A 23,424-nucleotide genomic window follows, 5' to 3' on the forward strand; every position below is an offset into this window, starting at 1 on the left:
CAGCATGGCATCAAACTGACGTCTCTTCCCCAGACATCCCTGCAATTGCAACCTGCTCGTCTGCAAACAGTGCAGTGCCTGACTTGGGCTCCACAGTTACTGGCAACCCCTGCTCTGTGTCGGAGGACGCTGACCAGGACCGATCGGACAGTGAGGATTATTCTGGGTCCGTGCAAGACAAAGTGCTAGTTGGAGCACTTATCACAGCTGTGCGTGATACCCTGAAAATACAGGATGCAGCAGGATCCTCTGCTGAGGCAGTGGTCCCCTTTGGGTCCCGTAAGCCAGCCCGCACACCTAAGGTGTTTCTGTATTTGACTTATTTCGATAAGTTCATATCCAAGAAATGTGAAAGCCCGCAGTGGACCTTTGGTCTCAAAAAGAATGGCGGTGCGTTACCCCTTTTGAGGAGAGCCTTATTTAAAAAAAAATGGTCGGCTCCCCCAGTCGTGGGCCCCCCGGTATCCAGGTTAAATGAAGTAACCACAATCCTGGTTAAAGGGACTCCGGCATTTAAGGACCCTACTGACAGGCCAATGCAGTGGCTTGGTCCATGTTTACGGTAGTGGGGTCAGCAATACGACCAGTACTGGCCACAGCATCCGTGAATTAGGGGTGTTGAAAATGATCGCCGCATCATGATTCTGCCCTTCCCCATCAATGCCCAATCTTGTTGGCCAGCGTAATCGGTTATGTATGGCGTCATTCCGTCCTATCTAGTTATCCACAAGGATAAGGTGGTGTTGCATCCGCAACCTTCTTTTCTGCGGAAGGTGGTTTCGACTTTTCACCTCAATGAAGACATTGTGTTCCCATCTCTGTGTCCAAAGTCGACACATCCTAAGGAGGTGGTCCGGGCTCTAAGGGTATAACTGCCACTGCTCCCTTCCGGAAGTCTGATTCTTTGTTTCGGTAGCTGGTCCGAAAAAAGGACTGGCGGTCTTGTCCACCATTTCCAGGTGGATCAGATAGAGCGTGATCCAGGCTTACACCTTGAAGGGGCAGGTGCCCCTGTTTCCTGTCACGGCCCATTCCACCAGGGCAATTGCAATTGGGACCTCTTGGGCCTTCCGACATCAAGCGTCAGGCGCTCAGGTGTGTAAGGTGGCGACTTGGTCATCCGTTCACACTTTTACAGAGTTCTACATAGTTGATGTATGCGCATCCTCTGATGCCTGCTTTGGCTGAAAAGTTTTGCAGGTGGCTGTGTAATGTTGCAATTTTACACTCTTCTTGTTAAGAGGAAGTTACCTTTTTTGAATGTCAATGCACTCTGTTGCATATGTTGACCGCAAGTTCTGATCCGCTTGGTTCAGATGGTGGCTCCCCCGTTAGGGAGCACCTCTGGTTGTGGGTGAAGTTATGTTGCTTCCCACCCCTTGTTATGACACTGCTTGGGGACGTCCCTACGGTCAAAATTAATGGAGCTGTGTCCGTCAATGAACGAAAGACAATAGGATTTTTGTACTCACCGTAAAATCCTTTTCTCTGAAGTTCATTGACGGACACAGCACCCTCCCCTCCTATTGGTTTATGTTATACTGCCTGTTGACGTACTGAGCTGCAGGAAGCAGGCTGAGGGGTTATCACCAGAGGGACCGCCCCCCTGGGTGGAACTGTAAAGTTTTGTTGATTTTCACATGTATTACATGTTCTGCCTAGTCCTCTCCTGAAGGTGGTGTAATAACCCTACGGTCAAGATTAATGGAGCTGTGTCCGTCGATGAACTTCAGAGAAAAAGGATTTTACAGTGAGTACAAAAATCCTATCCCTCACAAATGGAGCTTTCTTTTGGTGGTATTTGATCACCTCTGCAGTTTATTTTTTGCGATATAAACAAAAAAGTGACAATTTTAAAAACAATTTTATACTTTTTTGCTTTAATGGCTATCCCAAATAGTCCATCAGTTTAGGCCAAAATATTGCGATTTTTACCAAAAACATGAATATAAGTGTATATTGGTTTGCGCAAAAGTAATTGTCTACAAAATTGGGGATATATTTGTGGCTTTATTTTTTATATTTTGTGTGTCTAATATAAAAAAAATTTCCTAGTAATGGTGGCGCTCTAGTTTTTAGCGGGATTGCAGCGGACAGATTGGACACTTTTTTTTTTTCTCTTCTATCTGCTAGTCACCAGAACTAGTGTTCCCATTGGCCGTGAAACGCCACACAGTCATCTGGGACACGTGACGGGTCCCTGATGACTGTGCGGCGCGAGGGGAAGTGATGTCACCAGCCCAGGCAATGAAGAAGACTACGAGGGACCCCTAGCAAACAGGCATTTAACCACTTGAGACCCGCGCTATAGCCGAATGACGGCTACAGCACGGATCTCCTTTGCCGGGACTACGTCTATTGACGTCGTCCCGTGCACGCGGCGCGCTCTGTGATCGGCGAGTCTACGAGACTCGCCTGATCACCGATCCGAAAAAGGGGTTGATCCCGACCCCTTATCACGTGATCAGCTGTCAGCCAATGACAGCTGATCATGTGATACAACGCAGCCGGTAATCGGCTATTATTCCTCCGCGCTGTCAGCCCGAGGAGAAAAAAAAAGAGCCGATCACCGGCGGCCGTGATCGGGACATTAGTCCCGATCACGGCCAGCCCTGCCAGTGCCCACCTGCCCCCTGCCAGTGCCCACCTGCCCCCTGCTTTGCCACATCAATAAAAAATGTGTCCCCCCCCCCGTCAGTGCCACCCAGCAGTGCCCACAGTGCCACCCAGCAGTGTCCATAATCTGCCTCAACTAAGGTGCTGCACCCCAGTGCCACATATCTGTGCCCATCAGTGTCCTCTACCAGTGCCCAGCAGTGCCACCTATCAGTGCCCATCAGTCCCATCTATCAGTGGTACCTATCAGTGCCCCTTAGTGCCACCCATCTGTGCCATCTTATCTTTGCCCATCAGTGCCGCCTTATCTGTGCCTATCAGTGCCCACCAATGCAGCCTATCAGTGCCGCCTCATCAGCGCACTTCAATGAAGGAGAAAAATGACCTGTTTGCAAAATTTTATAACAAACTATTAAACATGATTTTTTTTTTTCTTTTGCATCTTTTTTTGTTTGTTTAGCAAAAAATAAAACTCCGAGCTGTAATTAAATACCACCAAAAGAAAGCTCTATTTGTGGGAAAAAAAATGATAAAAATTTCATTTGGGTACAGTGTTGTATGCCCGCGCAATTGTCATTCAAAGTGCATCAGCGCTGAAAGCTGAAAATTGGTCTGGGACTGAGGGGGGTTTAAGTGCCCAGTAAGCAAGTGGTTAAAGGTGAGTAATGTTTTTTTTTTTTTTTTAAGAATTTGAAATTATTTTTTGGTGGCAACACCACTTTAAGTCTTACTCCTTCACAATTGCACTTTTTTTCCCCCCATCTCATCTGTTTTTGGCAGCACCTATAATTGTGAGCTGCTGTTTTCAAGGATTTAAGGCAAAATCAACCAGTTCAGCTAGAGTCAACCTTTTGTCACAAGCTTATGGTGACAGTAGTAGCAATCGGCTTGTGTGGTTTTTGTTTAGCTGGCTCCTGCCATGAGAGTGGTGCGGCAGCTCCATGGCTGCCAATCCCTTTCAGGGCCACTGGCTGCCCCTGCGCTTTCAACTCTTACTGGAGCCCAGGAACACACAGCCGCTGGCTAGCGGAGGGAGATCGCTGTGAAACCAAGGCAAATCCATGCCTTGATCTCGCATGCTAAAAATGAAACCAGAAGTGATGTCACTTCCGGTTTCAGATGCACCATTTTCCTGGCCAGTACAGCCAGGGGAAACATCTAACCAAGCTGATCTGTGCTTGGTTAGATGAGGTGATGGGCGGGAGAGACATTGGGGGGTCTATTAGACTCAATGTCTCCATGAAGAGTACCTGTTACTTGCCCAATGCTATTGCATAGTGGTTTATTAACCCCTTGTGATGGCAATCAAGTAAAAATAAAATATAAAAAAATTGACAACCCCCGTTACCCCCCACACACCTGTGCAAATGCATGCCCATGTAAACTGCAGTTGCACCACACATGTGACACGTTGCTGTGAATGTCGGTGAGTAAGAACAATTGCAGTACATGAGCTCCTAGTTAACTTAACCGATGAGCTACACAGGCTTATAAAGCATCGTCTATGGTGATATATAATCATTTTTTATTTTTTGGCCAATATGATAGGTGCATGCAGTTTTAAGACATACTGTTTGGTATCTTTTTACTCGATGCAACCTCATCTTTTATATTATAACCAAAAATTGGTATTCTATGGTGTGTTTTTTTTCCACTAAAGTTAGTTTTCTGCTGAAATTTTTTTTAACCACTTCAATACTAGACACTTTCCTGCCCAGGCCAATTTTCAGCTTTCAGCGCTGTCACTTTTTAAATGACAATTGCACGGTCACTGTACCCAAACAAAATTTTTATCATTTTGTTCTCACAAATGGAGCTTTCTTTTGGTGGTATTTGATCACCTCTGCCATTTTTGTTATTTTTTTGCGCAACAAATAAACCGAAAATTTTGTTTGTTAAAAATATTTGTAAATAAGTATGTTTTCTTCAACGACGGGCAACGATGAGGTGGTACTTGATGGGCACTCATAGGCAGCACGGATGGGCATTGATGGGGGACACTGATGACATTGATGGGTGGCATTGCTGGGCATCACTGATTTTATTTGGTAGAGGATGGTGCCAGTTAATGCCCATTTGTGGACACTGGCACAGATTGGGGCTGTCATTTGCATATGTGGATAGCCATGGGATACATGCCTGGCCATCCACATGTTGCCCACTTCCCTGGTGGTCCAGTGTGGGCATGCGAGGGGTGGCTGCGCTGATAAACAATCACCGCACACCCCCCTATCTGGAGAGCCACCAGTCTTAGACAGGTATGCTATCTCCACTTCCGGGAGACTGGGGCTGCGGCAAATTTAGGTCACAGCTCAGCTCCCTCCTCCTTCCCCTGCCGTTGGGCCAGTAGAAGATGCTCAATAGGGACCCAGCGTGAAGCCGTTATTGCTTCGCTACCAGGTTCCTTTACTGGCGGCAGCAGCAGCAGCCCCTGATGGTGGATGGAAACATCAGCTGCGGTGCTGACATCACTGGACTCCAGGACAGGTAAGTGTCCGATTTATTAAAAGTCAGCAACTGCAGTATTTATAGCTGCTGACTTTTAATTTTTTCCAGAAGTGGACGACCTCCTCTTTAAGGAAAAAAAAGAAAGAAAAAAAAAAAATATATATATAGACTTACTGTACAATCTGCTTCTATACATATGCGGAGGGACCATTGAAGGGAGTTCACTGCAAATATGGCCACTGAATTTAGAGGACAGATGTGAAGGTAAGAGGTAACATGGAAGCGGTCTATGAAATGCACAGTGTTTTCATTTAAATGATGAACTTTTGAAAATGCTGTTAAATTGAAATGCTAAAATCTCATAATTTTTAGACATAACTGTTCTTTTAAAAGCTACATGTGATATTCTCATATTTGCAGCTTTCATTTGGAACGAAACTCTCTCCATCACCATTAAGTTATTCTAAAAGCAATTTTAAAAAAACACAAAAATTGAATACTTCTTTGCTCTGGGGGGGACTTGCGCTTGTTTGCTCCTGTGTGTGACTTGGCTCCAGTGCCCCCATAGGCTGCTGCTGACTGTGGGGGGCACTCGATAGGAGGGAGGGGACAGGAGCAGCAAAGAGGGACCCAAGCAGAGGAGGATCGGGCTGCTCTGTACAAATCCAACTGCACAGAGCAGGTAAGTCTAACGTTTGTTATTTATGTTTATTTTTTTTTTAAACGCGCCTTTACTATCACTTTAAATAAACCCTTTAGAACCACTTTAAGGGCTCATTTACCCCATACATGCAGAAACACTCATGTTCAGATTTCACTTGCAGAGACATCAGTTTACACGCACGCTTCAATTCATTTTATACAATTGGAGGAGACATAATTGCTTTGACATAATTTTTTTGGTTGAATAATAATTTGGTATATTTTGTGGGTGCATAGAATGCACTTTTTGGTTCCGTTCTATTGGCAGATAACATGTCTGATTTTAGTTGTTTTCTTTTTTTTAATGCAAATTTAAAAAAAAGATTGTGTAGAATAAGTGTTTTACTTCAAATGACAGTTTTGGAGTCGCAGTTACATTTAAAAAATACAGTGTAAAATAGACAAGGGACATCAACATATTTGTATCTTCGATCTTAAAGTGGTTGTAAACCCTTACAACACACTTTGACCTACAGGTAAGCCTAGATTAAGGCTTACCTGTAGGTCCAAGAAATATCTCCTAAACCTACACGGTTTAGGAGATATTTGCCGAAAGACATGCACTGAGCGCGGCACCGTCAACTGCGAATATGCCGCGCGTGGCGGCTCCCATGCGCGGGAGTGACGTCATCGCGGCTTTGCCAAATGACAGCAGCGGAGCAGCAAGACCCACCGAGAAGATGGATGCGCCAGACTACAGGGGACAGCGGTGACTTCGCTGGCTCCTGTGTCAGGTAAGTGACACATAATGGACTACTATGTGATGCATAGTAGTCCATTATGCTTTACCTTTGCAGGGAATGAAAGAGGAAGTAAACTCATCAGGGTTTACTTCCTCTTTAAAAACTACAGAATAATGGTGTTGTGGTAACTTGCCCAAAAAACAAAACAAAAGCATAATAATATTATTCTTGATATAACTAGAAAAAAAAGCCTTTGAAAATTAGTTTGCAATAACTCCATCAGTATCACCAGCAAAGCAGCTTCATTATTATCCCATTAAAGAAAAAAAGAATGTGCGTTGTATTTCCAGATTTCATAATTTGTCACGCCACGAATGTTAATTCTCCATTTCGAGCGCTAGTTTACAAGACTGGCCGCTTCTGGCACCTCCTTGCTTCCGAGTATGCACGTTTGTACTTTGGACTTTTGTCCAACAGACTTGTGTACACACACTCGGAAAATCCGACAGACATCACACATTTGTCTGCAGAAAATTCAAAAACCTGCCAGCCAACAAGTCCAACAACAAATCTCCTATAGAGCATACACACGCGTCAGATTTACCGCCAACAGGCTCAACTCTAACATTTCCCATCGGGAAAGTCCGATCGTGTCTACGGGGCATTAGCTGCAAACTTTTCAAATTTAAATACGGTTTGGAATTTCTCAAAGAGGAGGTGCAGCCTGAGTGAAAAATTAAAAGTTGAAAGTCAGCAGCTACGAATACTGTAGCTGCTGACTTTTAATATTAGGGCACTTACCTGTCCAGGGAGCCCATGATGTTGGCACCCGAGCCGATCTTCGGATCGACTCCCGGGTGCTGCCGCTGCCATGCCTGGTAAGGGAACTAGGCAGTGAAGACTTTCGGCTTTACTCCTGGTTCCCTACTGTGCATGCGTGAAGCGCACCGCACTTTTTTTTTTTTATAATTGGCCTGGTGGTGGGGAAAGGAGGAGGGCCAAACTTCCGGGAGATTGAGCCGCGGCCCATCTCCGAAAACAGGTCCCCCCCTCACCCCTGAAAGGTGCCAAATGTGGCACTGAAGGAGGGAAGCGTATAAGCGAGAGTTCCACTTTTGGGTGGAACGCCACTTTAATTACGCACTACCACACTTGCAGAATGCATGCATAAAAACGCACGTCTATGTGCACTGGTGTAAACGAGGCCTAAAGGATAAGTTCACCTTTACAGAAAAAATAAATGCACATATTTTTGCCAGAAAAAAAAGGGCATTTCTTTCTTTCTGCAGAAGCCTGGAAAGCATTGCACCTGCAGTCAGATCAGGGGTGAATCGTGAGCTCCTGCAGACATGTCCAACGGCTTTCTGCTTTCACCAGTGCTCCTGCAGCCCATGAAGCGCTCATTCACACCATACATGCATGAAAACTGACGGGAAGACTGAGACATCAGTTTTCATGCACTTTTTAGTACGTTTCTATGCACTTTTGAGTACGTTTCTATGCACGTTGGTATCAGTTTTCACGAACGTTAGTTATGTGCCCTGTTCCCACCAATGTTGATTTCATGTCAGTTTTTTTTTTTTTTTTTCCATGCAGAAAACTCCATACGTTGCAGATTCCTGTGCAGAAAACTATCCACAAGGTGTGGTGTGAACAGTGCAGACAGAGAACCATTGATTTAGTTAAGCCCTTGCAGAACTGACATCTCTGCACCATGGTGCGAATGAGGCCTGAAAGCCTGCATGCCACAGTGTAAAGATGCGTACATGTCACCAGCATTGGGATCAAAAATGCAGGTGAAGCAGCGTTATGTCAATCCCTATGACAAGGAATATTCCAGTAGTCCTCCAAGTTTATTCAGCGCTGACCTGTCACATGAATATCTAAATTGCTTAAGAGGCAAACATACACTATATTACCAAAAGTATTGGGACACCTGCCTTTACACGCACATGAACTTTAATGGCATCCCAGTCATTGTTGCCAACTGCCCGTAAGTGTCCGTTACGGGCAGAGGTGCCTGTAAAAAGAAAAAAAAAAAAAGATGGCCGCGGGCTGATCATGCAACTTCGCATGTTCCGTTTCGGCTAGGGACAGCTCGTACAGGTTCGGCCGGGCGGTGCATGCGCAGTAACATAATGGGGCCGCCTAGCGCCATTTTTTAATAGAAGCCAGTCCACTCGTTCTTGGTGAGTGCTGCGGCAGTGTCTCATGCACTCGCCGCAGCACAGGAGGAGCTGAAGGGGGGTGAGGAGAGTGACACTGTGTGTCGAGGGAAGGGGATAACAAAAAGTGGGCAAAGGAGGAGATTACAGGGGGGGGGGGGAAGGGGGTGAAGCCATGCAGGGGACAGAAGAGGACACTGATGTGGAGAAGCAATATGAAGGTGGACAGAGGAGGAAACTACTGTGAGGGGGTGAGGAGGACACTACCATGTCTGAAGCCTTTGTCCATCTCCTGTATCATGTTGGCAGCCTCTGTCCTAATCCAGTATCATAGTTATATAGTTAGGTTGAAAAAAGAAGTCCATCCAGTTTAACCACAAAATAAAATACATAAAAATAATATCATACAATCCCATATACACAATCCTATATCCACAGTTGATCCAGAGGAAGGTGAAAAACCCCAGCAGAGCATGATCCAATTTGCTACAGCAAGGAAAAAAAAATTCCTTCCTCATCCCTCTGAGAGGCAATCGGATTTTCCCCGGATCAACTTTACCTATAAATGTTAGTACCCAGTTATATAATGTGCATTTAGGAAATAATCCAGCCCTTTCTTAAGTCATGCCTGCAGTCTCTGTTCATCTCCTGTATCATGCATGCAGTCTCTGTCCACCTCCCGTCTTATGTCAGCAGCCTCTGTCCATCTCCTGCATCATGTCCGCAGCCTCTGTCCACCTCCGGTATCATGTCAGCAGCCTCTGTCCACCTCCGGTATCATGTCAGCAGCCTCTGTCCACCTCCGGTATCATGTCAGCAGCCTCTGTCCACCTCCGGTATCATGTCAGCAGCCTCTGTCCACCTCCGGTATCATGTCAGCGACCTCTGTCCACCTCCCATCTCATGTCATCAGCCTCTGTCCACCTCCTGTATTATGTCCGCAGCCTCTGTCCACCTCTTGTATCATGTCCGCAGCCTCTGTCCACCTCCTGTATCTTGTCTGCAGCCTCTGGCCGTACTGACCGTCTTACATGCACTCTAAACTTCGCTTGGGGAAAGCAGGAAGTTTGGGAGGTCCATCCGTTTGTTCGCCCAGTGGGGTGCTACAACAGGATCGGCAGTCCGGTCAGCTGGGGAGCTGGACTTTCGTACTGACCATCTTACACGCACTCTAAACTTCGCTTGGGGAAAGCAGGAAGTTTGGGGAGGTCCATCCCTTCGTTTCGCCCAGTGGGGCGCTACAACAGGATGTCCTAGGTCCCCCTGTGTTTGCAGTCGGCTTGGAGCTGGAGGCCGGACCGGATGACGGGCGACGTCAGTTCTGGTGGGGGCAGACATCTTCGTTGGATCCGCGTCTTCCGGTTCCGGACACGGTCGTGAATGGGGACCAAGCGTTCGGCTGGTGCAGCCTCTCTTTCTAAGTTGTACAGGCAGCTGTCGAAGGCACATTCGTACCACTCTTCCTCAACAGGAGAATGTCCGAAGCAGAGGCTTCAAGAGTTCCTGGGGATAACAGCACCAGCCACTCAAAGGTAAGGGGAACCCTGGGGAGGTGTTCCCTTACTTTATAACCAGTAGCTCCACTGGTGTTTTTCCCCCTTGGTGGTCGGGGGGAAGGGCAGTGCATCTGGGATCCAAGTGGTGATTGATCCTAGGGGGGGCACTCCCTATGGTCCTCTAGGTAGCGCTGGTGTTTCTTTTCTTTTTAAATCTTATGCTGCCCTCTCTTTTAGTTCTGTTTTTCAGAAAGCCACGAGTAAGTCCCCCCATGGTTCTAGGAAGAAGTGTCCTTCATGTAGAGCCTCTATGGGGAATTCCTGGTCCAAGGCACTTTGTAAGGAGTGTATTGAGGGGTTGGTTAGGGAGCAGGCAGCAGAACAGGGTGCAGATCTGGCGGCTTCTGTGAAGGAGCTCTCTAGTACTTTCCAGTCCTTCAAAACGCTTTTCTCTAGTTTCCAGTGGCCTCAGCCCCAGAGCACTCTTACACCAGCGCAGCAGAGTGTTCCACCTAGCCCAGTGGATGTTCCTCCCGCGGGTGGAGAGAATCCAGGGGGCTCCAGAGGAAGTTAAGGAAGAAGTTGACAGTGCCGTCTCAGACTTCCAAGGGGAATCTGGCGGTGAGGGATTGGATGGGGTATCCAAAAGAACCTCACGGTATAAACTTCCCCTGGAAGAAGTGGATGAACTCTTGGGAGTTATTCATACCACTTTATGCATACAAGAGAAAAAGAAGGCATTGTCACTCCACGATCAGATGTACTAGGGCCTGGGGGAAGCGGGTGTTCCCGGTTCATGACGTCTTGATCGATGCCATCAGGAATGGCAGGATCCCGAAAGAAAACCTTTCTTTTCTGGTGCATTAAAACGAAGGTTTCCTTTTGCGGAAGAGGAGGCTCTTGTCTGGAATAAATCTCCCAGGTTAGATGCTGCCTTTTCTCAGGTGTCCAGGCATACTGATCTGGCCTTTGAGGACATGGGGGTACTTTCAGACCCTATGGATTGAAGGATGGATTCACTTCTGAAGAAAGCCTGGGATTCATCACAGGGAAATCTTAAGCCTGCCATGGCAGCCACAGCGGTGGCTCGTAATATGGAGTATTAGCTTACCCAGATTAATGCGCAGATTGAAGCAGGGACGGCAAAGGAGACTATTCTATCCTCCTTTCCCATGCTGCTTAAGGGGATAGCATATATCATAAATACATAAAGCATGAAACACAAAACTAAAAAGTCCACTTTTTATGTATAGCAGCGCATGCACACTTTTTTTCAGAATATGCGTAAGAGTTCAGTTCGGTGTTCAGAAGATAGGGTGCTTTATTCAGTCGACCTGCATTTGTGATTGAAACCCAGCTTCCACCATACAAATCACCACTTGTGGTACCAAGGCCGACCCCCTATGGGAATGCACTCACCAAACATATGAAACCAATAAGCCTTCAGAATGCCATTGCAGCTCTCTCCTTTTACCACCAGTTATCTCCTTTGTGGGAAACGGCTTCTATTTACAGACTCTCCAACACCTGTTGGAGAGTCTGTAAATAGAAGCCGTTTCCCACAAAGGAGATAACTGGTGGTAAAAGGAGAGAGCTGCAATGGCATTCTGAAGGCTTATTGGTTTCATATGTTTGGTGAGTGCATTCCCATAGGGGGTCGGCCTTGGTACCACAAGTGGTGATTTGTATGGTGGAAGCTGGGTTTCAATCACAAATGCAGGTCGACTGAATAAAGCACCCTATCTTCTGAACACCGAACTGAACTCTTACGCATATTCTGAAAAAAAGTGTGCATGCGCTGCTATACATAAAAAGTGGACTTTTTAGTTTTGTGTTTCATGCTTTATGTATTTATGATATATTCTTGTCTTTTAAAGCAGCAGCTGTTTGAAAGATGACACATTAAGTTAATATTGTAATTAAACACCCAGGAGCGCAGAGCAGTGTGCCATAGGGGTCGGCGAGAATTTGTGTTTTTAGCACTATCTTTTTAAGGGGATAGCATACATTGCAGTTGCTTCGGCTGAATCGGTGCGAATGTCTGCAAGGTCCTCGGCTCTGACCTACTCAGCCTGGAGGGCTTTAAGGCTGAAGACATGGCAGGGGGACAATACGTCCAAAGCAAAGCTCTATGGAATCCCTTTTACAGGAGACTTGCTGTTTGGGCCAGGTCTTGAAGCAGTGCTAGATCACACGGCTGATAAGAAAAAGGCCTTTCCCGTTAAGAGGAAATATGGGGAGCAGTCAAAAAAGGGGCCTTTCTCCCACAGTGGGAGATGATCACCTCCAATCAGATTGTGTTGGGGATCATCAGAAGAGGTTACCGTTTGGAGTTTTACAGAGCTCCCCCCTCTGAGACTCCTCGTCACCGAGCTGCAAAAATGTGCAGGAAAATCGTCTGCCCTTCTTTCCTCTCTTCAGGAGTTAGAGGAACAGGAAGTGGTAGTACGGGTCACAGCAGGAGAGACAGGCAAAGGCTTCTATTCTCACATTTTTGTGGTTCGCAAGCCTTCGGGAAAGTTCAGGCTCATCCTGAACCTGAAGCCTCTGTGTGTCCCAGTCACCTACAGAAGGTTTCGGATGGATTCAGTTTACTTGGTGAAGGCACTTCTTCCACCAAACTGTTTCATGGCATCGATAGTTTTAAAAGATGCATACCTGCATATTCCCATCGCAGAGAGCCACCAGCGTTTCCTCAGGCTGGCAGTGAGAACCTCAGTAGGGGTGCTACACCTTCAGTTCAAAGCACTTCCCTTTGGGCTATCCTCTTCCCCCCCGTATCTTCACCAAAGCGATGGATGAAGTTCTGGCATTCCTGCGTCTCAGGGGAATCTCGGTGATCGCGTATCTTGACGATCTTCTCCTGTTTGCCCCTTCTCCGGCGCAGTTGATTCAGGATCTACAGGTAACAAAAGACCTGTTAGTGAGCCTGGGTTGGCTTCTGAAACTAGAGAAATCCAACTTAATTCCTTCCCAAAGGGTCACTTTCCTGGGGTATGTGTTGGACTCAACAGAACAAAAGGTCTTCCCTCCTTTGGAGAAAATCCAGAAGGTAGACAAAGCACTGTTGTTTCTCCAGGGCAGCCGTCAGATCTCAGTAAGGAAGGTCATGTCGGCCTTGGGCTTGCTGACACCCACGCTCCCAGCAGTTCAGTGGGCGGGGTTACATTACCGTCCTCTGCAACTATTCATCTTGAAGGTTTGGGACCACAGCCAGGGGTCTCTGGACTCTCTGGTTTCGGTTCCAACTCAGGTAAAGAGGTCCCTTTGGTGGTGGAGAGAGGGAGCAAATTTGTCACAAGGCCCAGAATGGATTTTACCAATATCCAGGGTGGTTACAACCGATGCGAGCGGCTCAGGTTGGGGTGCACACCTAGACTCCCGTTCGGTACAGGGTACCTGGGAGAGGAGGGAGTCAAAGAGATCCTCGAATTGGAGGGAGCTGAGAGCAGTAGATCTGGCTCTCAGGACCTTTCAGAGAGAACTCCGGGGACATCATGTAAGAGTCAGGTCGGACAATTCCTTGGCAGTGGCTTACGTCAACAGACAGGGGGGCACCAGGAGCGGATCCTTATGGGCCCTAGCAAAAGCCATCCTCAGGTTGGCCGAAGCAAATGTCCTGTCCCTTCCAGCGATCCATTTGAAAGGAGAGCAAATTCAGGTAGTAGATTTCCTCAGCAGGAGAATACTGAGAGAAGGCAACTTCCCAAGCAGGAAGTTTTTTTGAAATGATCACCCAAAGGTGGGGGATTCCTTTGATAGACCTCTTTGCCTCGAGGGAAAACGTGAAAGTAACCATCTTCTGTTCCATAAACAGGGGAGATTTGGCGTTGGGGGTGTACGCACTAGCACAGAGTTGGGGATTCTCCAGGTGCTATGCTTTCCCCCCTCCCGTTCTGATTCCTGCAGTGTTAAAGCGGGATTCCACTGCCGTTTTTTTTTTTTTTTTACCTGTGTCACTGGTGGGCGATTCCTACGGTGTCTTTGCAGCCACGATCGGTGTCTTTTTAACCCCCGGCGTGACGATTTCATTGCTAAGGAAAACTTTTAAAAAAGCAGTCCGGCGGTTTCCATTTTCACTGTGGGCGTTTGAAGCCCACAGGCATTTACTTCCTGGATGCGATGACACTGAGCTCCCAGAATCCACTGCTCCATCTCGCACATGCTCATTGAGTGTCCTCTTTGTTTTCCTTCCTTTTGTCTCGTGTGCTATAGTGGTAATGGCTGATAGAGCTGCCTGCCCACTTTCAAAATGGCAATTTCGGCTTGACTGTGTCCCCCCACGGATTCCTGGGAAATAGCTAAAAAAGTTCCCAGGGACCATTGCGAAGCCGATAAACACGCCTACTCCCACGGGAGGAGAGCCCGGAAGTCGGCATAAACATTAAAAATAAAAGGTAAATACTGCATATTATTTTATTTTAATGGTCATAACTGCATCTATGTTCCAAAGCCATTTGAATAAGATGAACTTGCAATTTTCTGTACAAAACCACTTTAAGGAAGTTTCAGGTGGAGAACACTACCCTTATTCTAATCGCGCCACACTGGCCCAGGAGGCTGTGGTCCTCCGTGGAGCCCCCCTGGATTCTCCCAGTCCAGGAGGATCTCCTTTCTCAGGGTCCAATCTGCTGTCCTCAGGTGGAATGATGGAACCTTGCAGCTTGGCTACTGAGGAGGAATTGCTGAAAGGCAAATGGTTCTCAGATCGTTTAGTAGCCTCTCTCCTAAGTTGCAGGAAAAAGGAAACTCACACCATTTACTTGAAGGTATGGAGGCGGTTCAATAGCTGGTGCTCAGAGAACTCCTTCAATGTGCGCAGCTCGGTAGCCGTTCTAGAGTTCCTGCAGGCAGGGGCAGATAAAGGTTTAGCCCTTGGAACACTGAAGGGTCAGGTATCCGCTTTAAGCGTATTTCTGGAAAGGTATCTAGCATCAGACCCTTGGATAGTGAGGTTCTTTAGAGCCTTAAGTAGGCAGAGACCTGTTACAAATTCCCCCTTCCCAGTTTGGGATCTTTCTTTAGTTTTACAGGTTCTCACAGGAGAACCTTTTTGAGCCATTGGAATCTTGCTCGTTAAGATTGATCACTCTCAAAACGGTGTTTTTGGTGGCGATCTCTACGGAAAGGAGAGTGAGTGAACTCGAAGCCCTTTTTGTTAGTGCACCCTTTTTTCAGGTTTTTCCGGAACGTTTGGTTTTTTAAGACGGTTCCGGCCTGTTTTCCTAAGGTAGCCTCTAGTTTCCATAGAGTCCAGGAGATTGTGCTGCCTACTTTCTGTTCAAATCCGGTGAGAGAACAGGAACACATTTTTCATAGATTGGATGTTAGAAGATGTGTCCTTCATTATTTAGATTGCACAAGTCAGTTCAGGAAGTCTGATTCACTTTGTGTTATTTTCAGGGGCTAGGAAGGGTTCCAGAGCCTCTAGACGTACGATAGCCGGGTGGTTAAGGTCAGCTATTGGGCAGACTTACGTGGCAGGGGAGTTAGAACCCCCAGTGGGGATTAGAGCACACTCAACCAGGGCAGTGGCAACTTCTCAGGCAGAGTGGGCTGGTGCTTCTCCTGAACATATCTGTAGAGCTGCAACGTGGTCCAGTTTTTCTATGTTCGTGAAGCACTATAGACTGGATCTTCTGTCAGCTAAAGACCAAGCCTTTGGTTATAAAGTGCTGCAAGCAGTGGTCCCACCCTAAGGTAATGTGCTCGCTTATCCTCTCTAAGGTGGCTGTCCTGAAAGACGGACTTGGGAAAAACGGAGTTACTTACCGGTAACATCCTTTTCCGGGAGTCTTTCAGGACAGCACCGGTTCCCACCCAGGTTTTTGGAGATCTTCGGGAACTCATCACATGAGACCGTCAGGTAAGATTAAAGGTTTGTTTGTTTTGACGTGTTCTTGTGTCTCCCCAGTTGGCCGGAGGTACTCTGGAAGAACTGAGGGACGGAGGGAGGATGAGACTTAAATTGTGAACTTGAAGGCGGTGTTTCCTAAGAGGGGAGGAGCCAGGGTCTCTCTCTAAGGTGGCTGTCCTGAAAGACTCCCGGAAAAGGATGTTACCAATAACTCCGTTTTTTTTTGTTTTTGTTTTGGTCATGGCTGGTTTTACCGGCAGGTGTGGATGGAACCTGCTTCATGAACTCTGGAACCTGTGGTTAATCAGCTACTGATCAGGAATTTAAGGTCAGGTGTTCAATAATAGAGGCCCCATAGTTATTCCACAAAAAAAAAAAAAATAAATAAAAAAAAAAAAAGATACATGCAGAGAAACAAATGGCCTGGAAAGACAATGGCATGGTGTGTTATATCTCCACTGGCCAGCAGGAGTCACTCTGTAGCCATATTCTGCTGTGACCAGTGTCTGTGGCAGTCAGCATAGCCCAGCACAGGTTGAGCTTGTAGGACTCAAATGGGGCAGGGCATAGTAAAGAAGGAAGGACAATTGAGGAACAAATGATTACATTATTCTTGGCAGATAGTAAAGTTTGGTTCTCTGCAAGCTTGTACTGACATTTCACTTCCCTTTCAGTGGAGTTACTAGCAGCTGGTCCTGGCGGTGCTGAAAATCAACCGAGATTCACCATGAGAGGGGCTTTCTTCAAGGACAACTTCTGGGTGAGTTGGTTTGTAGAAAGCGTGTAATCCCAGGGCTCTTCTTTAAAAGGAAAATTGCAGCAGAGACAATGATAAGGTGCAGCTGAATAGATGTAGCCAGACTGTATGCGGTCAGGACGCTGCAATAGGACTGGTGTACGCTCTCTGCACTCTCTATTTTTGCATTGCATTGCAACAGCCAACCTTCAATCTGAACTGAAGCTTAGCGATAGCAACCCTCCTGTACTAGGAGACATCGGAGGGTTGCTATCGCTAAGCTTCAGTTCAGATTGAAGGTTGGCTGTTTTTGGCTTAATAAATTACCAACAGGAAAATAAAATGCAATATAATAGTAGAGTCAAGGCTCCTGATCTGCACACTTATCCTCCGTACACACGATTCGAATATCGTACGTCCGTTTTCGGTTAATAATCGCAAGTAGAAATTGAATAGATAAATAAAGTCATGAAAATTCTCATACGATAGAAAAAAAAATAAAAATCAGAAGTGATGTCATGTGTTGTAATGTATTTGTATTGTACTTTTGGACGACAACTATACTGACTAAACAAAAGTCGTACGATCTGGAATTGCACAAGGAAAATTTCCGTGCATGTCCGATCGAATAATATCTGCTGTCGAAAGTAGTGTACACACACTCTGAAAATCGTACGATATTCGGATCGTGTGTACGGGCCATAAGACAAGGTCTCTCTTCCAAAAAGTACTGAAGCTGTTGGGTTGCATGACAGTCACCTACCTTTTATAGAGGGGCCAAGGTGTAAGCCCCTGTACACACGGTCAGAGATTTCCACAATCAAATCCGTCGGATTTTGCCCGTCGGATCTTGTCCGAAACTGTTGCATACACACGGACAAAGTTGGCGAAAAAATACGATCTTTCAGAACGTGATGACGTAATTTCGTTACGATGGGACTACATTCAGGCTAGTAGCCAATAGCTTTGATGTAGGAATTTGATCTGAGCATGTGTGGCACTTGGTCCAATCAAAATTCTCTACACACGATCGGAGTATGTCCGATCAAACCAGTTGGTCGGGAAATATTTCCAACATGTTGGAAAATTGGGTCCGACGGGAATCAGTCCGATGCATACCACACACAGTCGGATTATCCGACGACGCGGTCCGATAGGACACATTCCGACGGATTCTCCGACCGTGTGTACACGGGCTTAGACAGGTCAACTTTAACCACTTCAGCCCCGGAAGATTTGGCTGCTGAATGACCAGGCCATTTTTTTGTGGTTTGGTTGTGCGACGTTGCACTCAAACAAAATTTATGTTTTTTATTTTTGTCCACACAAATAGAGCTTTCTTTTGCTTTAGGCCAATATGTATTCTTCTGAATATTTTTGTTTAAAAAAAAAAAATCGCAATAAGCAAAAATTTATTGGTTTGCACAAAGGTTAGGGCATTTACAAAATAGGGGATAGATTTATAGAATTTCTATTATTTTTTTTACTAATAATGGCAGCGATCTGCGATTTTTATTGGGACTGCGACATTATGGCAGACACATGGCGGACACTTTTGACACATTTTTGGGACCATTGGCATTTATACAGTGATCAGTGCTATAAAAATGCACTGATTACTGTAAAAATGCCACTGGCAGGGAAGGGGTTAACACTAGGGGGCGATCTAGGGGTTAAGTGTGTTCCCTGTGTGTGTTTCTAACTGTAGGGGGAAGGGACTGACCTAGAGGGGATGACAGATTGGGGTTCCTAGCTATTACGAACTCACAATCTGTCGCTCATCCTTACTCCTCATAGAACAGGGAAGTGTGTGTTTAGGCCGGTCAAGTTCTTACACCCCAAACTCGCTCATCCATGTCTTTATGGACCTTGCTTTGTGCACTGGTGAGCAGTCATGTTGGAACAGGAAGGAGCCATCCCCAAACTGTTCCCACAAAGTTGGGAGCATGAAATTGTCCAAAATGTCTTGGTATGCTGATGCCTTAAGAGTTCCCTTCACTGGAACTAAGGGGCCAAGCCCAACCCCTGAAAAACAACCCCACAACATAATCCCCCCTCCATCAAATGATTTGGACCAGTAGACAAAGTAAGGTCCATAAAGACATAGATGAGCGAGTTTGGGGTGGAGGAACTTGACTGGCCTGCACAGAGTCCCAACCCCAACCCGATAGAACACCTTTGGGATGAATTAGAGCGGAAACTGTGAGTTAGGCTTTCTCGTCCAACATCAGTGCCTGACCTCACAAATGTGCTTCTGGAAGAATGGTCAAACATTCCCATAGACACACTCAAAACTTGTGGACAGCCTTCCCAGAAGAGATGAAGGTGTTATAGCTGCAAAGGGTGGGCCAACTCATTATTGAACCCTATGGACTAAGATATTTGGATGCCATTAAAGTTCATGTGCGTGTAAAGGCAGACACCCCAATACTTTTTGTGATATAGTATATATATATATATATATATATATATATATATATATATATGGAGGCACCCAGGTGTTATACAGATCAACTTTAAAGTGTAAACCCGTTTATCGAGCCGGGGAATGCCCAAAAGCTCTGTGTATTTATTGTGTCTGGCATTATGCCTATCAGGTCTCCTGCACACCTAATAGGCAGTTCAGTGATTTTCTGAAGGCGGGTGATTATCAGGATCTCTAGATAAGATACTTTACACAACATGGTCATAGAAATGATTCAGTTAAGTCCTGGTTCACACCAATGCATTTTTTAGTTCCTTTTCAGTTTTGCAGAAACACACTACAGTCCATATAACATGGTTTCCTATGGGTCACATTCACATCTGTGCATTTTATGGAAAGGGCCAGGGACTTTTTTTTCCCTGGTTTTTGGATCCATAGACTTTAAGGCTGGATTCACATCTATGCAGTTTTAGTGCTTTTTGCATTTTGCAGATTTGCACTACAGTCCATTTAACATTGTTTCCTATGGAACACGATTTGGAGTGCAAATATGCAAAAAGCACAAAAAATGCATAGGTGTGAATCCAGCCTAATGGATCAAAAGTGTGTATTGAAAAACGTAAAATGCACCTGCAATATGCAAACTGCAACCTGCATAGGTGTGAATCAGGCCTAAAGCGGAATCTGGCTTCGCACACATGGGCGTGGGCCATGTTTGCCCGTATGGGGATGCACAGGTGACACATGTTGCTACAAATAAATTTGACAGCCACGTGGCTGCACCTGCGGGTACGAGTTCCTATCTCCATGCATCTCACTTGACATGAAAGGAACTGCCTGGACAGGGATGCACAGAACACCTGTGAAAACATGGCCTTCGTACAGGCGTATGCTTGAGTACACCTATGTTAACGACCTGGAGGCAGAGCCGGACCCGGCAACATGGCAGCTCAGTCCATACCTGTCCCTTGCATTCCCAGCGTCTGTATTTTTTTTTTTTTTTAGCTGGGGAACACAGTATAATGTGGGGGGGGGGGGGCATGGCCCCCTCTAGCCCCCCCCCCCCAGTGATACCACTGTTGACGAGGCCTCAAACTCCAGTATTTTATTTTTTTATACTGGGCCACAGGAGTTTTATGCCATGTTATAGTATTCGCCACATATAGGTAGACTTGCAGTATCTGACAAACAAGACCCTCCAGTGATGCACTGTCAGCGTTCCCGTTGGTCATGGTCCATCTTCCCCTAGTCTTCCTTGTGGGTTTGATCTCTTTGGCTACTCATGTGCACAGGAGTCACATTATCACGGCACAAAGGCGAGCTCTTAATGTATGCTGAGCTGCGCATGTGCAACTTGGTGTACATTACCGCTGGCATTGGCTGCTATGGCTATTATTACACCCGCCACTGCCTCTCTGCTTCTTAAAGTGGAATTGAACTTAAAATGCTGGCAGGCAGGGTTTGTTTTTTTTTTCAAAGAGACCCTATTGGTCACCCCTGTCAGAACTGCGTCTCCCTGCCTGTCAGCATTTTTTTTTTTTAGTTCAATTCCACTTTAAGAAACAGTGAGGGCGTAATAATAGCAATAGCAGCCCATGCTGTTGCTTTGAGGCCTGCATTTCCCCAATGATAACACAGACAGTTATAAAAACCAGACAGAGGTTCTAACCTGTAATCCAAATCCCTATCCAAAGCTAAAAAGAGAGCACACACGAGCGATTCTATTGGTAGTTAAGGAATTGCTAAAAGAACTCTTAGGGCCAGTTCACACCATAGAAACGCAGACCAGATGCGTTCCGGATGCTTTTTTGCATGTGCGTTTTTGATGCGTTCCTGTGCACCCACCTCTCTTTTTTTTTTTTCTTCACCTTAACCGTTTCCCGTCCAGCACATGACGATGTACGTCGACAGAATGGCACGGGCAGGCATATTGGCGTACAGGTACGTCCAATATTCAATGCCGCCCTGCCATCGGGAGCGGGCCGCCGGCGGCGCGCTCCCACGCTGGTCGGGACCCCCGTGAGTCCGGTCGCGATCGCCGCGGGCATCCCCGCGATTGTCTCACGGGACGGCTGAATGGAGGAAATGCCGTGTAAACAGCATTTCTCCATTCTGCCTAGCAACTAGTGATGCTGATCTCTGCTCCATGTGATTGGAGCAGAGATCAGTGTTCACTAAATGAAAGCCCAACCCCCCCACAGTTAGTAACACACCCCTAGGAACACTTAACCCCTACACTGCCACCCACTGGTTAACCCCTTCACTGCCAGTGTCATTTACACAGGAATCACTGCATTTATATAGCAGTGATTACTGTAGAAATGACGATGGTCCCAAAAATGTGTCAAAAATGTCCGATGGGTCCCCCACAATGTCGCAGTCACAATAAAAATCGCTGATCGCCGCCATTACTAGTAAAAAAAAATAATAATAAAAAATTATTAATAAAAATGCTATAAAACTATCCCTATTTTGTAAAAGCTATAACTTTTGCGCAAACCAATCAATAATCGCTTATTGCGATTTTTTTTTTACCAAAATATGTAGAAGAATACGTATCGGCCTAAACTGAGGGAAAAAAATGTTTTTTTATATATTTTTGGGGGATATTTATTATAACAAAAAGTAAAAAATAATGCGTTTTTTCAAAATTGTCGCTCTATTTTTGTTTATAGCGCAAAAAATAAAAACCGCAGGGGTGATCAAATACCACCAAAAGAAAGCTCTATTTGTGGGAAAAAAAAGGACGTAAATTTTGTTTGGGAGCAACGTCGCACGACCGCGCAATTGTCAGTTAAAGTGAGGCAGTGCCGAATCGCAAAAAGTGATCTGGTGTTTGACCAGCAAAATGGTCCAGTCTGTAAGTGGTTAAATAAGGACAAGTGCGTTCCAGTGTGTTTGATGCGTTTTACCTCTTTCCAGTAGAGTACAGTGCAAAAAAAAAAATGCAGCATCCATAGCTCCCAACTGTCCCTGATTTCGAGGGACTGTCCCTGATTTGGAGCAATGTCCCTCTGTCCCTCTTTCCTCTTCATTTGTCCCTCATTCTGGTCTGATCTCTATATTTGTATATAAAATGCACTTATTTGATCTTTCAAAAGGTGTTTCCCAGTGCTAAACCTTTTCATCTGATTTCTAAATGACTTCATTTGTAATTTTCAAAAGCCAATATAAAGGAATAATAGTGGTAAATAAAGCACTTGTGGGTTTATCTAATCTTTTTTTTTTTTTTGTTATAATTCTCTTTTAAGGGGGGGCGTGTCCTATGTCTACATACTTTTGCTAACAGGTGTCCCTACTTCTCGCAAAGTTGGGAGGTATGAGCATGTTCTACTCCTTTTTTTTTTTTTTTTTTTGTGGAACTGACCGCACTGGTGTGAGCTATGCCATTGATAACCATATTACCTACTATCCATGTGTTTTTGATGCAGAAAATAACTTGCACTGGACTGCATGTGGTGTGAACTGGCCCATAAGCTGCCCACAGATGGATTGAAATTTGTCCGGGTCAGCAGGTACCCGCTTCTCCTGGGACATATGAACCCAGAAATTCTATGCTTGGTGAAAAAAGTTCTCCTAAAGATAACAAAGTAGGGACAAATCCCTAAAATGGTTATATACAGGGTAAGGATATGCATTCACTCACACATGTTCATGCCACATTAGATGGCAATGCCATCACCCGCCTGACCCCCAAGAACAATACAATGGATAAAACACATTATAATCCACCTCTCAGTAAATCCCATAAGGCTGGATTCACACCAGTGCATTTTTTGTGCATTTTGCAGATTTGTACTACAGTCCATTTAACATGGTTTCCTATGGGAGACGTCCTGTAGTGAAAAAAACCCCAAAAAGCACAAAAAGTGCATAGCTGTGAATCCAGCCTAACTCTGTGATTGCCACAACAAGGTAATATTAGCCAATAAAAAAAAAAAAAGTGTCCCATCTACCAAGTTGATGCAGAAAATAACTTGCAACTGGACTGCATGTGGTGAGAACTGGCCCATAATCTGCCCACAGATGGATTGAATCACCATCACTGGTATATATTGTACAGCCAAGTTTTTGAAAGAGTAGGGGGAATTCCCTTTACTTCTTGGAAATGTAAACAGGAAGCTATGAAAAAAAATCTCTGATCTTACACCAGGGGGTCAAACTGGCTGTTGCGACACTACAAGTCCCATGAGGCATTGCAAGGCTGACAGTTACAAGCATGACTCCCACAGGCAGAGGCATGATGGGATTTGTAGTTTCGCAAACCGCTGGAGGGCCGCCAGTTTGAGACCCCTG

At 45.7% G+C, this 23,424-nt stretch overlaps 1 protein-coding gene across 1 annotated transcript in view; it reads left to right on the plus strand.

Moving 5' to 3' along the window:
• Positions 1–16,535: 16,535 nt before the first annotated feature.
• Positions 16,536–23,424, plus strand: part of PSTPIP2 (proline-serine-threonine phosphatase interacting protein 2) — a 201,523-nt gene continuing 194,634 nt past the window's right edge. Inside the window, exon 1 of the mRNA XM_077463071.1 lies at positions 16,536–16,727. Within this exon, the coding sequence (XP_077319197.1) occupies positions 16,695–16,727 (33 nt within the window). The 5' untranslated portion in view covers positions 16,536–16,694. The remainder of the gene's footprint in view (positions 16,728–23,424) is intronic.

The sequence above is a fragment of the Lithobates pipiens genome, unplaced genomic scaffold (assembly GCF_037356315.1).
Source record: "Lithobates pipiens isolate NorthernLeopardFrog02 unplaced genomic scaffold, aLitPip1_a1.2 Scaffold_3, whole genome shotgun sequence".
In the NCBI taxonomy this organism is placed as follows: domain Eukaryota; kingdom Metazoa; phylum Chordata; class Amphibia; order Anura; family Ranidae; genus Lithobates; species Lithobates pipiens.